Below are 12,937 nucleotides of genomic sequence, written 5' to 3' on the forward strand. Positions count from 1 at the left end.
TAGCATTCCAAAATCCTTTCAATTTTAGTCCAATATTTACCAAACACCCCCTGACTTCTGAAAATCTTTACATACCAATCCGGAAATTACACTTTTAACCCCCGAAATCCAAATTATATCATTTAACTTTTCATGGCAAACGATGACAAATTATCATGGATTTAGGGCTATTATTCAATTATTAATTTTATCTATTTATTTATTTTAAACGGAATGTTACACACCCCGATCCTTGTCGGAATCGATCAAGGCGTGATATATTGTTCAAAGTCTCATGACAACTATGTTATAATATGATTAGATTCAATTAAGTACTAAGTATGCAAACAAGATCCACAACATATAAATACAAATCCAAATACGAACAACATTTATTACATCAAATTTAAATAGTCTTGTGGATTTCTAAGGCACAACCTATTTTTCATCAACTTCATTCTTCAAATCTGCATCATGGGTAAAAACAGGTCAACTACGAGAGTTGGTGAGTAATCTAATTTTAGTAGAGAAAATTGTGAAGTTGAAACATTTATAATTTGAAATTTGTTTTCTTTTGAAGTCGGCAAACAATTGTATTTGAGATAACGGTTTATAAATCAAAAATTGATTAACAAATGATAACAACAACAATAAGTCCTCACCCTATATATACATATGTATATATATATATATAAATATATATAGGATGGAGCATCTAATCATCATACACACTCAACCACGTGCGATCAATCACCTTAGCGTCCCAAGGCGGGGTGGTCAACCCAATAGCGCTATTATTGTCCATAACGTACCTCAAGAATACGGGCATAGTCATGGAGATTAGACTAAAAAATGGTAATGCACTACAAGTACATGTAGCGTAAACAAACAATAGTTATACAATTAATGACTCACGTATAAATGTCCCAACAATGTCTCAATTGTGATAAAACAATAAAATGAAGTTGGAACATATTAGAACCACATGATACACCCCAAAAGTATTGAAAATTATAAAATATGGGGTAGATTACTCACTTTAGTCCCAAAACGAAATGCGTGTGTCGTACGATAGACGGTTCGGGTCAAAATGACGTAGAACCTAATATAATTAATAGTTTTGGTTTAGGAACTGCTAAACGAGAATAGAGTACTAATACAAATAATTAGACACATATTCTTATATTAGATGAATTAACAATAATTCATTTTGATTATAATATTAAGGTATTCATTTGTTAAATGAATTTTAAATTGAATTAATTACTTTGCATAATTAATTTATATTTTCAATTTAGGCCAGATTTTAATAATTTCTTATTAAAATAATAATTTGCCCAATTATAATTATTTACAGATTTTAACAATTATTTATATGAAATAATCATTAAAATGCATTTTTACATGCTTAAATACTTAGGAAAATGGTTTTAAATCGTACACAGTATTGAAAAATTATGAAATTATTAGGAAATCATTATTCCATACAATATTAATTACTGTAAAATTTTTATATTTTTCTGAACTGTTTTAGTATTTATTTAATACTTTAATGATTAAACAACAACAAAATTCGGGAAAAATAATAAATGATTCCCAAAAATTCTGTAAAATTAACTATAGTTTTATAACATGATATAGAGCCCAGTGTATAAGTTTCGGATATTTGTGACTGTGGGAAGTATTTTTTATATATTTCAATATTAATTAATCAATAAAATCATAAATAATAGTAAACAGTAATATAAATGCATGAAACTTCATAAATTATGTTTAATCAATATATTGGTCATCCCAGAATTTTCTCAGAATTTATTGAATGCAAAAAGTATTTTATGTGAATTATTGCCCTACTTTATTGCAATAATTATAGTAATTCAATAAAAATAAGTTATTTTCTGAAAATTTCCAGAACTTCTTATTTTATTGATGGGATTCTGAGAAAAATCAGGTTTATGCATAAAATGAGTTTTAGATATTTTGGTGGATTTAATTTGTTTCTTGTATGAATTTGAAACTTTTAACAACATACCTTGATGAATGCTTCAAGAGGGATGAAGATTTGAGTATAATAGATTGTTCTTGGCTGGAATATGAGTATTTCTTGGATGAATTTCAAGATTGAGAGTGAGAGAAATAATAGAGAAGGTTTAAGTGGTGAAGAGAATAATGTGTTGGGAGAAAAAGGAAAGGAAAGTGGATGGAAGGTGTGAGTGGGAGACCATGGGAATAATCTTTTTGCTTTTGGTGGTCTTCATAATTTCCCACTAACACAAGCATCTTTTACATAATTAATATAAGAGTTTTATAAAATTTAATGTAAAGTTTATAAAAATAGAGTTTTATAAAATTTAATGTAAAGTTTATAAAAATGGAGTTTTATAAAAGATGAGTTATTATTTGATTATAACAATCTACTTTGATTTGAAGTTTAATTATAGCATTCAAGTTTGATTCTTTTAAATTTAATTAGAGCATTATACTTTGATTTGATTTTAATATGGTATCATAATTTAATTTGATTATAGTTATAACGTTGTACTATACTATGTTGCTATTAACGTCAATTTATATCGTAGTGTATGAGTTTTGATCCTATTAGCGTCAAGTAATCTTGAGTAGGGTTTGAATGAGATTGAAAGAGGTTTCGTTTGTGATCTTTTTGAGTGTCCGGCTTCGCAACGCAAGGTCCATAGACCCCGTTAAGCCATGATTTAGTGTCCTACACAATCCCGATGATTGTGCAATAGTGTTTTATCGCTTTGGTTCGTTGTTTAGCACTGTTAAGGCTAAGGAATATCAAACACATGAACTTTCCAAATGATGTTTTCTCATTAAAATAGCGAATTGTACAGTGATTACATAACGTAAACCCTAACATACAAGGGTTAATGGAGTTGACCGGTTTAACTTGTTGACTTTGTTTGACTTTGACTTGACCGAAATTTGATGGTTGTCACAATGCGCCTAATAAGTATTAACCTATAATACTATAACTTATTAATTCCTATGGCAATATGGTATTGAACGCTAGATCTTTCGCTAATCCCAATGAATATTGAGAGTTCTATCAAATAAGAATCAACCAGGCGGGACAGTTGGGAGGTAGGACCATTTCAGCATATAGTCTTTCTGAAATCTAACAACCAAGCCAACATGATCATTCTATACACCTCTCCCGTAAGTATATCAATCAGTATTATAACTGGAATTACTGATAAATCTTATTTATATATCCATAACAACGACTATGAATATAAATATAAGTTACACTTAAAGCGTAGCTTAACTTACATGGATCCTAGCGAAAATTGGAAAATTCGTGGGCAGAACTCCGACCCCAAAGTTCCTTATTGTCAGTCTACTAGATACTCCAAAGCGTTGCTAAAGTGTTCTAAAATTCAGAGGTATTGGACTCGAGGTGTGAGGGGTTTCTAGAAAGTTTTTGGAGTGAAAAATGGGTGAGAAACAAATGAAACTGGAGCACTTTATTTATAGTAGGGAGGCGTGCCACGTGATATAGAGGCGTCTCGTGCTTATTGTCGGGTCTGGTGATGTGGCTCCTCTCGTATGCTGGCACATGGCAAAAACTCGGTGGGCTGCGTTTAGTTGTCTTTGCGCACCATGCACCTTGTTTGCACACGGAAAAACTTAACGTTCTTCAAAAATCTGTATCTTTTTCATACGAGCTTCGTTTTCGACGTTTTTTATATCCACACATAGCTATCGATGAGATCAACAAGTTTGATTTATACTTCGTCGACAAATTTATAATTTTATAGGCTTAGCCTATTAAAATTTGTATAAAAATCATAATTCTCTCATACGATATTCATTCTCGACCGTCTTTATATCGACAAATAGCTATTGACGAGATTTTCAGTTCTCGTTTAGATTGTTTTTCCTAACAATCAACCGATCTTAATTTTTTGGTTTCTGTATCGCACACTGCTATACTGAAACTTCTAAAAATCATAACTTCCTCCTACGAAGTTAGATTTCGGCGTTCATTATATGCACGCTCTCGCTTTTATGATTACTATGATTTTCATGAAGACTATTTATCCTAAATAGTCCTATATCAAAAACGTCTATTTACGTAACTGGTCGTTTATACTATAAGGCGAAAATGAGGTGTTACAAAAGATAATTACCAAATATAATAATTATTATTTATGGAATTCAAATCATTATGGAATATTCTATATTCCATTGTTTTCTGATTAATTAATTAAACTATTAATTAATTAACAAAATAAATCTCTTGCGAAAATATATTTTCAATGCCTTATTTTGTTCTTGTGTGTAACCCAAAATGACATTTTATTTATAGTAATATTAGCAGGGCTTGTTATGACTATGAGCACTAATTTGCATTAGGCACATCCTCCATCAAGATGACACATCTTGATTCCAAAAGTGGCACATCTTGTTTATAAGTGGCACTGGCACACCCTCTTCCTAAATGATGCATCTAACATTCTAAGATGTTCTATTCCTTTCCCAGGTGCTCCATACCCCTTTTACGATGATCATTTCCTTTGTCACATGCTCTATTGAAATCCAAATGTTCCATTGAGTTCCAAGTGCTCTAAATGTTGGATAAGACTTCATACCCCAACAAGAACGTCTATGTTTAGGACATCTAACATTCCATAACACCATTCTCGAACAGTTCTACGCATTCCAGAGACGTTCTTCGCATTACAGCCTTGTTTTTCGTATTCATGAGTTGTTCCGGATAGATTCAATTTTTTTTTTATTTTTTGTTTTTTGTTTTTTTTTATTTTAGTTGTTCTAGTGCACACATGTACCCATATATAATCATACAAAAGCCTTAAAACAATTAAAATTCAAAGGAAAACGGTTTATAGTTATGTAATCGCATCAATTCATACAAAAAACTCGAATATCTTATTTTTAACATATATTCACAAATAAAAATATATAATCTTAAAAAGAATCGACACGTACGCACAAAAAGGGAATCTCTTCAATGCTAGAAGACATTTTTTGAAATTGATGTGGTGTGGAATAGTGAGTTCGAAATGAAATCTGAAACAATGATTTCGACATGAGATCCGACAACTATATATGGGGGGACCAAATTACCGGGTCAGATCATTTTAACCGTTTACCCATTTCGAAATTCGGGTCCGAAATGAACATATTAGATTGAATGGTTGTTTTACAAAAAAATCTCTATAAAAATTATTAAATTACTTAATTTCCTTTAAAAAAAATTAGGCTCTGTTTGATAAACATCTTTCCAGTTCCAAACAGATATTTCTGGTTGAATGGACCGGAAAGACTGTTTGATATGCACAAAAAAATAAATCTTTCCCGGTAAGATATGTCTTTCTCAGAAAGCTCCAAAACCATATTTCTCGCTGAATAGACGGGAAAGACAATTGTGCCCTAAACCCTGCCTTTTTCTTTCTTGGATTATTAATTTCTTTTAAATATATTTTTAATTTTTTTTTTGGATTATTATGTATTAATAAATATTATTTTTAATATATAATATATATATATATATATATAATTCTTTTTTTATTTCATTTTTATGGATTAATTATTTTTATTGAATTATTATATATTAATAAGTATTATTTACAAATATATAAAATTTATATATTAATAAATATTACTTTATTGGATTATTAATTTTTTAAGTTAATTTTTTTAATTTATTTTTATTGGATTAATTCTTTTGTTTTTTTGGACAACACCACCATCATCGTAATATATTTAAAAAAATCATCCATCCCGCCACAATCGGACATAAATCGGGTCAAAAATCACATGTTGAGTTATAAAAAAAATTAAAATTGCTAGAAAAAATAACAACATAACATCAACTTGAAAAAAAATAAACTAAAAACAACTTAATCGATATTCTATTTGGATTTTTAAATAATTATTGTGTAATTTTGATTTTGTATGACAATTTGTATGTTTTTATAATTATTCAACAACTTTATCCATCACAGTATAGAACAACATGATAATATTGTCATTTTTCATCATTCAGTACAGTCAATCAGATGTACAATCAAACAACATAGTTTTTTTCCAGTCATAAAATTTTTCCATACTGCACTTTCCCAGACAGTATTTTTCCGGACATAAACTATCAAACGAAACCTTACTATTAGTGGGTTTAACTTTTACAAATGCGCATAACTATGATAAGGCCATAGTGGTCATATGTATATATGTGTCTATATTATGAAAACGAAGTTAAATAAGTTGTATTAAAATACAATTTTTTTAACAACCGGAATTTCATTAATGTATTTAACATGAAAGTTTGACGTAGTGGGTAAATAGATAACAAATTGCGCTGCTAACATCTTTTGGATGAAAATAATTTTTATAAAACCCTCATTCATAGATCTAGAGGTCATAATATTATTATGGATGACCGTTGGATTCTATAGAAAGATTCACTGCATCTGATACAAATATATCAAAACATGAAATATATAAATTGATTCTTTTGAATACATTAAACATTTACAAACTTGTTTATCACCGATACAAATAATACATTAAATATTTACAAACTTGTTTATCACCAATGCATTATTATTTTTCTATTACATGGATTTTGAAAATTATATTTAATTGATCAATATTTAAAAATTAAAATAGTTGTCACGTCTATATAACTCTATTTTTATTCATAAAAAAATAATCAATTTGATCGACATCCATTTTAACATGTTATCTAACAACTTATTATCAGTTACGTATATTTTATGTTATTGATATCTTATATTAATGTCATGTGATTGTTTTATATTTTGTTTTATTTACTCAACTCGTATGATATTATTGTACGATTTCTAATTGAATTTTAAAATGAAAATATATTACTATAATAATTAATAACTTGCCGTTATAAAAAAATAAAAAACCATAAAACTTAAATTTAGACAAAAATTGAATGTAAATTGTAAAATAATTTTGGGGAGAATTTCATATATGCCCCCCTCTTAAACCTTAAAATATTATATTTGTCCAACTTAATTTCTTAATATCATATTTACCTTTCATAAACCTTCAAAATATCATATTTATCCAAATCATTTTTCATAATGTTTTTAATATTTTATAATCATTTTTTACACCTTAGAATTATTATAATAATTAAAAAAATTAACTATTTTCCTTATGTCTATGATAATAGAATATGAACTTCTAAATTGTTGGAATGTCGCCATCTTGACAAACAAAAAGATTCATCTTTAACCCTCTCTATGAAATGTAGATTTTGATTGCTTAGTTTTTGTTGTTGATTATTATCATGTTGTAGATGGAAGATATTTTAAATATTACCATTAACATTTTGATGTTTAAAAAGTACATATACGATATTTTGATATTTAAGAATGTCATATATGATATTTTGATGTTTAAAAATGACAAATATGATATTTTGAAATTTCATGAATGGTAAATATGATATTTAGAAATTTTATAAAGGGTAAATATTAGGGGTGGCAACTCTCGACCCAACCAATAACCCGACACTAACCCAACCCGAAAATAGACGGGTTTGGGTTGAGATTTTGACCCGCCAACCCACCAACCTGTTTATTTCGTGGGTTGGGTTGGATTATCTGTTTGGGTTCGCGGGTCAACCCGCCAACCCGTATATATATATATATATATATATATATATATATATATATATATATATATATATATATATATATATATATATATATATATATATATATATTACATTTAAAAAAATGATATATGTAATTATTAATAAAATTTGATTTCCATCCGTATTCATAATATTCTATATCATTGTATTCCTTTCGTATTCGTACGTGACTAATCTGCATTTGCGGTTGGTTAATTAGAAAAAGAAAAAATACATGTCGTTATTTTCACGAGTCACGAACGAAGAACACATCCACTTTCTATGAAAGTTTTCATTTTTCATTTTTATTTGGATGTTATTGACTTTATGAATTTATGTTGAAAACTTTTTTTTTATGTTAATTACTTTAATCATTTTATGAATTTATGTTGAAAAAAACTCATTTTTTTAAAATGTGTTGTTTATTTATTAAACGAGGTTGGGTTTGACCCATTAACTTGTGAACCCGCGAACCCATATACTTAAACGAGTTATATGGGTTGGGTTGGGTTGAGGTTTCCAACCTACCAAACCGTGGCCCGCCAACCCGTCAACCCATATATTATATGGGTTGGGTTGAGTTTATGTTTTCTGACCTGCCAACTCGCCAACCTGTGACCCGCCAACCCGAACTCAACCCAATTGTTAGGCCTAGTAAATATGATATTTAAAAAATAAGTTGGGAAAATATGATATTTTGATATTTAAGAAGGAAATTATTCCATAATTTTTATATAAAATTTGGGGCTTCGTTGTATTTAGAGAGAAAAAAATTATATATTGAAAAAAGAATTGTTCTTAAACTAACATAAAAAAATTCTTACAAAAATCAACCACATACGACTCCTTTACTCTATTTTTCTTTTGAAATTCGCCATTTTTGTTCCTCGAGCATTGTGGAGTATTTGTTTTGGCGAGTCTAAAACCGGATCTTGTATTTGCTTCAACTCACAGATTCCTTTACCTTCTTCCTTCAGATTCTTCAGTAAAGTTAACTGGTATTGAGAGCATCGCTAGCATCATCACATCAGGTAAATCATCAACTAAACTCCCGTTAATCATTCACATTACCATGCGCATGATTTTGTAGTGGTTTTCCTGTTTCGATTTACCTTCTGCACGTGTTTTATGTATAATTGGGGTCTCATTCAGTTTGATTTTGTGTTTCTTCACTGTTCGTCTTTGATTTTGACGAGTTTGATTTGTCTAGTGACTAATGACGTTAGAGTCCTTTGTTGGCTTTCGAACAGTAAAAGAAGATCTATATTATAGGAAATAATGAACCACGAGTTTGTATTTTGGTCTTTTCATCATGTTTCGTGTTGAGAAAAGTAAGAATCGCATTAATTTCTTCAACGATTGCTCTTTTTAGTACTCTTTAATGGAGGATTTACTTTCCTAATTATAAATTTCTTCACGAATCATTCAGCATTTGAACAGTTGAATTTTCCTTCATCCGAAACATGATTTACATGTTTTTCATTTCTATTTTGTCGCGTCAATGAAATTGAAGCATTCGTCCATTCACAAATCTGTTTCTTCCTTCTTCCTTCTTCCTCCTTGATCCGCTTTAAAATTGCTTTTTCTACCACTTCCACAGGTGTGTGGATGGTTGCGTGGATACGAAACATAAAACCTCCAGAAAAGAGATGAGAGAGAGGTCATCTGGTTTGATCATCGGGATCTCAATAGGAGTGGTAATCGGAGCACTTTTAGCCATAATCGGACTACTTTGCTTCAGATATCACCGGAAACGACCTCAAATAGGGAACAGCAGTTCCAGGAGAGCAGCAACCATCCCCATCCGTACAAATGGTGCTGATACTTGTACGATCTTATCAGACTCATCAATGGGCACAGAATCATCAAGAACATCTGTACAAACCGGCATCCCAGTATGGTTTAGTGGAGTAAAGAAAGGTCATGTAGTTGCTGCTTCAGGAATTCTTGAATATTCCTACAAGTAAGTTAAATCCAGCATCTATTATCATTTCTACTTCTCTCTCTTTCTTTCCATCATCTTTTTTTTTTCTTGATCAAACAGAGATCTTCAAAAAGCAACCTACAATTTCACTTCATTGATAGGCCAAGGGGCATTTGGCCCTGTTTATAAAGCTCAAATGACTGCTGGTGAAGCAGTTGCTGTTAAAGTTCTTGCAACTGATTCAAAACAAGGCGAGAAAGAGTTCCACACAGAGGTATCATTTATCAATAGTTCAATACCATTGAAGCATACATCAATTATATCTGAGATCTTACTCATGTATATTCTTTATAGGTTATGTTATTGGGAAGATTACATCACAGGAACCTTGTGAATTTGGTAGGATATTGTGCAGAAAAAGGGCAACATATGCTCATATATGTCTACATGAGCAAAGGGAGTCTAGCTTCACATTTATACAGTAAATCATCATCCAACTTTTTTTTATAATTAGATACAATGTACTTTACACAAATCCATATATGACTTATTTTATACTTTTATTAATACAAAATTCAGGTGAAAACCATGAATTATTAAGCTGGGATTTGAGGGTTCAAATAGCTTTGGATGTAGCTAGGGGATTGGAATATCTCCATGATGGAGTAAGCTTATATTTTAATTTTTAATTTCTTTTTCTTTTATTATTTTGGATTTTGTCAAACTTATATTATATCATCCAATTTTTATTTTTTAACTCCAGGCTACTCCTCCAGTCATACACAGGGACATCAAATCTTCTAACATCTTGTTGGATCAGTCAATGGGAGCTAGGGTTAGTTTTTTTTTTGTTTTTTTGTTTTTAAATTTTTTTTTTTATTACAAAGATATGAATTATGTTGGTTGTGTGAAATAGGTTGCTGATTTTGGACTTTCAAGGGAGGATATGATTAATAGAAATGCATCAAATATACAAGGGACTTTTGGGTATCTTGATCCTGAATATATATCAACAAGAACTTTTACTAAAAAAAGTGATGTTTATAGCTTTGGAGTTTTACTTTTTGAGCTTATTGCTGGAAGAAACCCTCAACAGGGTCTCATGGAGTATGTTGAGCTTGTAAGCTCTCTCTCTATATTACCAATGATGACGTGGCAATACAACTGCCAAATCAGCATTGTAGTCTATTTCTCTTTTCGTTTAGCTTAACTTCATGAATTATCTAAACCTATACAAGGCAAAATCAAACCAATAAATTGTTCATAAAAAATACATGTTTTTATACCATTATAATATGATGAAAGTGATGTTATTTCATGTTAATTTCATTAAAACTTACAAAAAATATTAATAATAATTAGAGTTACTAATTTTCACCCTTAAAAAAATGATAAATTTGATTTATATTTGAAAAGTGAAAACTCACTTACAATCTCTTAAACATGTAGTAATATTTACACATCGACTATATATAAAGGCAAAGAGAAATATTTAAATACATAGAAATATAGTTTCATATGATATATTTTATGAATTTAAATAATAGTATATACAAATTGTTGTGTAGGCGGCGATGAATACGGAGGGGAAAGTGGGATGGGAAGAGATAGTGGATTCTCGACTGGAAGGAAACTTCGACGAACAGGAGGTAAACGACGTCGCAGCGCTTGCATACAGATGCATCAATCGCTCCCCCAAAAAAAGACCTTCAATGAGGGACATAGTACAAATACTATCACGTATTCTTACAACAAGACATAACAAAACCCATCATAGACGTGATTCTTCTATCGCCGGAGATGAGATTGCTCTCAGTGTCGATGAGTTAGGTCGCCGGAGTCCGATGAACAGCGAGCATCGCCGGTTGGAGTCTGTAGATAGCACAGCCGACTCCCTTGAACAAGTGTAAAATGACAAAATCATCCTTTTTTTTTTTTTTTTTTTTTAATTTTTAATTTTGGTTTGTATTATATTTTATAGTTTAGGTTTTGGTGTGTGTGTGTGTGTGGTGTTGAGTGGGGAAGTTTGTTTTGCGTTTTGTAAATTTTATGTTTCTTCTTGGGTTTGATCCTTGGTAATTGGTATGGTCCAATTTTGTATAGTAATAGAAAATATTGGATACAAGAGTGAGAAACAGAAATGGAGGGAAAAAAAAAGCCTAGTTTTGATTTCTATTTTCTGTGTTAATATATTTGATGTTTGGGAATTGACAAGAGTAAATTGGATGTGTTTGGTATCAGGGCGCGGCTCAATCAGTTTCGAGACTTTAATACGAACCAAAAATTTGGGGCCCCTTGGAGTTTCCTCTTAGTCATGATTATTGATTATTTGATTAATAATAAGTTAATAACAATCACCAAAACAACTACAAATGAACAAACAATAAAGTGGAAGTAAATTAATGGAATGAACAAACAATAAAGTGGAAGTAAATTAATGGATTATGGATTAGAAATACCTGTTGTTTGAGAATAGAAGATAAGGGAAAACAGAAAAATTTAAGATTCTTAATCTACCCCGAGTCTCTGAAATAAGTAGATAATGAGTTCAGTCAATACTAGAATCAAAAAATAAGTCGGTAACACTTATCAAATTCTTAATCTAACACAAATCCACAACCACAGACAAGGAGATAAATAGATAATAGATTTTCATTTGTTATTTAAAAAAGAAAAACTTTAGCAACCTAATAATATTTTATTATTCAATGAATATAAACAACATTCATAAGAAGTAGGTCAAAATTATACTAACCAAAGCCATGAATTTGATCTATAGAAATTAATCTGACATCCCCATTTCCACGGCCAGAAAAGACCGATTTTGTTTATGCTTTATAAAAATCAGAGTACTTCTTTTAATAAAAATGTTGCGGAATTAGTTCCCAGTAAAACATGATAAATACATTATCAAAGCATTTCCGAAGAAATTTATTTTTATTCATTTTAAAACATTTGGGATGTCATCGTCAATACAAAAACATATGCATAAACAGAACTTACATTCATTTACACTAGTGATCTACATCTCTTTTAAATCTCTCAGTGTAAAGTAGCTTCATATTGACACATGTGATACAAATAAGCTTGAGTGGGCCAGGTTGGGAAACCTGGTGAGTACATATGGTTTTCAACCCACAATAATATAATTATTATGTTTAAACATCAAACAATCAACCAAATTACCCATCCCCATTATCTTCTTTACTCTTAAGGATCTACCCTAAGAATCAACTATTCCTTGTTCATTCATCCCTAAGGATCATCCTAAGGAATCGGCACGAAGTCCATCGTCACCGGGGTTTAGGCACTAAGTCTGCATAGTCGCCAGGATTTATACAATAGGCACTAAGTCCGCATAGTCACCAGGGTTT

General features: G+C 30.3%; 1 protein-coding gene across 2 annotated transcripts; it reads left to right on the forward strand.

The window, feature by feature from the left end:
* Positions 1-8,481: 8,481 nt before the first annotated feature.
* LOC145140783 (calcium/calmodulin-regulated receptor-like kinase 1) lies at positions 8,482-11,738 on the forward strand. Of its 2 annotated transcripts, XM_079074170.1 has the most exons (8): positions 8,482-8,670; positions 9,240-9,602; positions 9,684-9,837; positions 9,918-10,044; positions 10,143-10,228; positions 10,327-10,398; positions 10,480-10,683; positions 11,132-11,738. In XM_079074170.1, exons 2-8 carry the CDS (start codon positions 9,289-9,291, stop codon positions 11,471-11,473), a joined length of 1,299 nt encoding a protein of 432 aa, XP_078930296.1. In that variant the 5' UTR covers positions 8,482-8,670; positions 9,240-9,288; the 3' UTR covers positions 11,474-11,738. The 2 variants fall into 2 exon arrangements, with proteins under 2 accessions (XP_078930296.1, XP_078930297.1); XM_079074171.1 differs by lacking the exon at positions 8,482-8,670 and having other exon boundaries at positions 8,985-9,602.
* Positions 11,739-12,937: the final 1,199 nt, after the last annotated feature.

The sequence above is a fragment of the Lactuca virosa genome, chromosome 9 (genome assembly GCF_052849685.1).
Source record: "Lactuca virosa cultivar CGN04683 chromosome 9, Lactuca_virosa_CGN04683_v6, whole genome shotgun sequence".
NCBI classification, from domain to species: domain Eukaryota; kingdom Viridiplantae; phylum Streptophyta; class Magnoliopsida; order Asterales; family Asteraceae; genus Lactuca; species Lactuca virosa.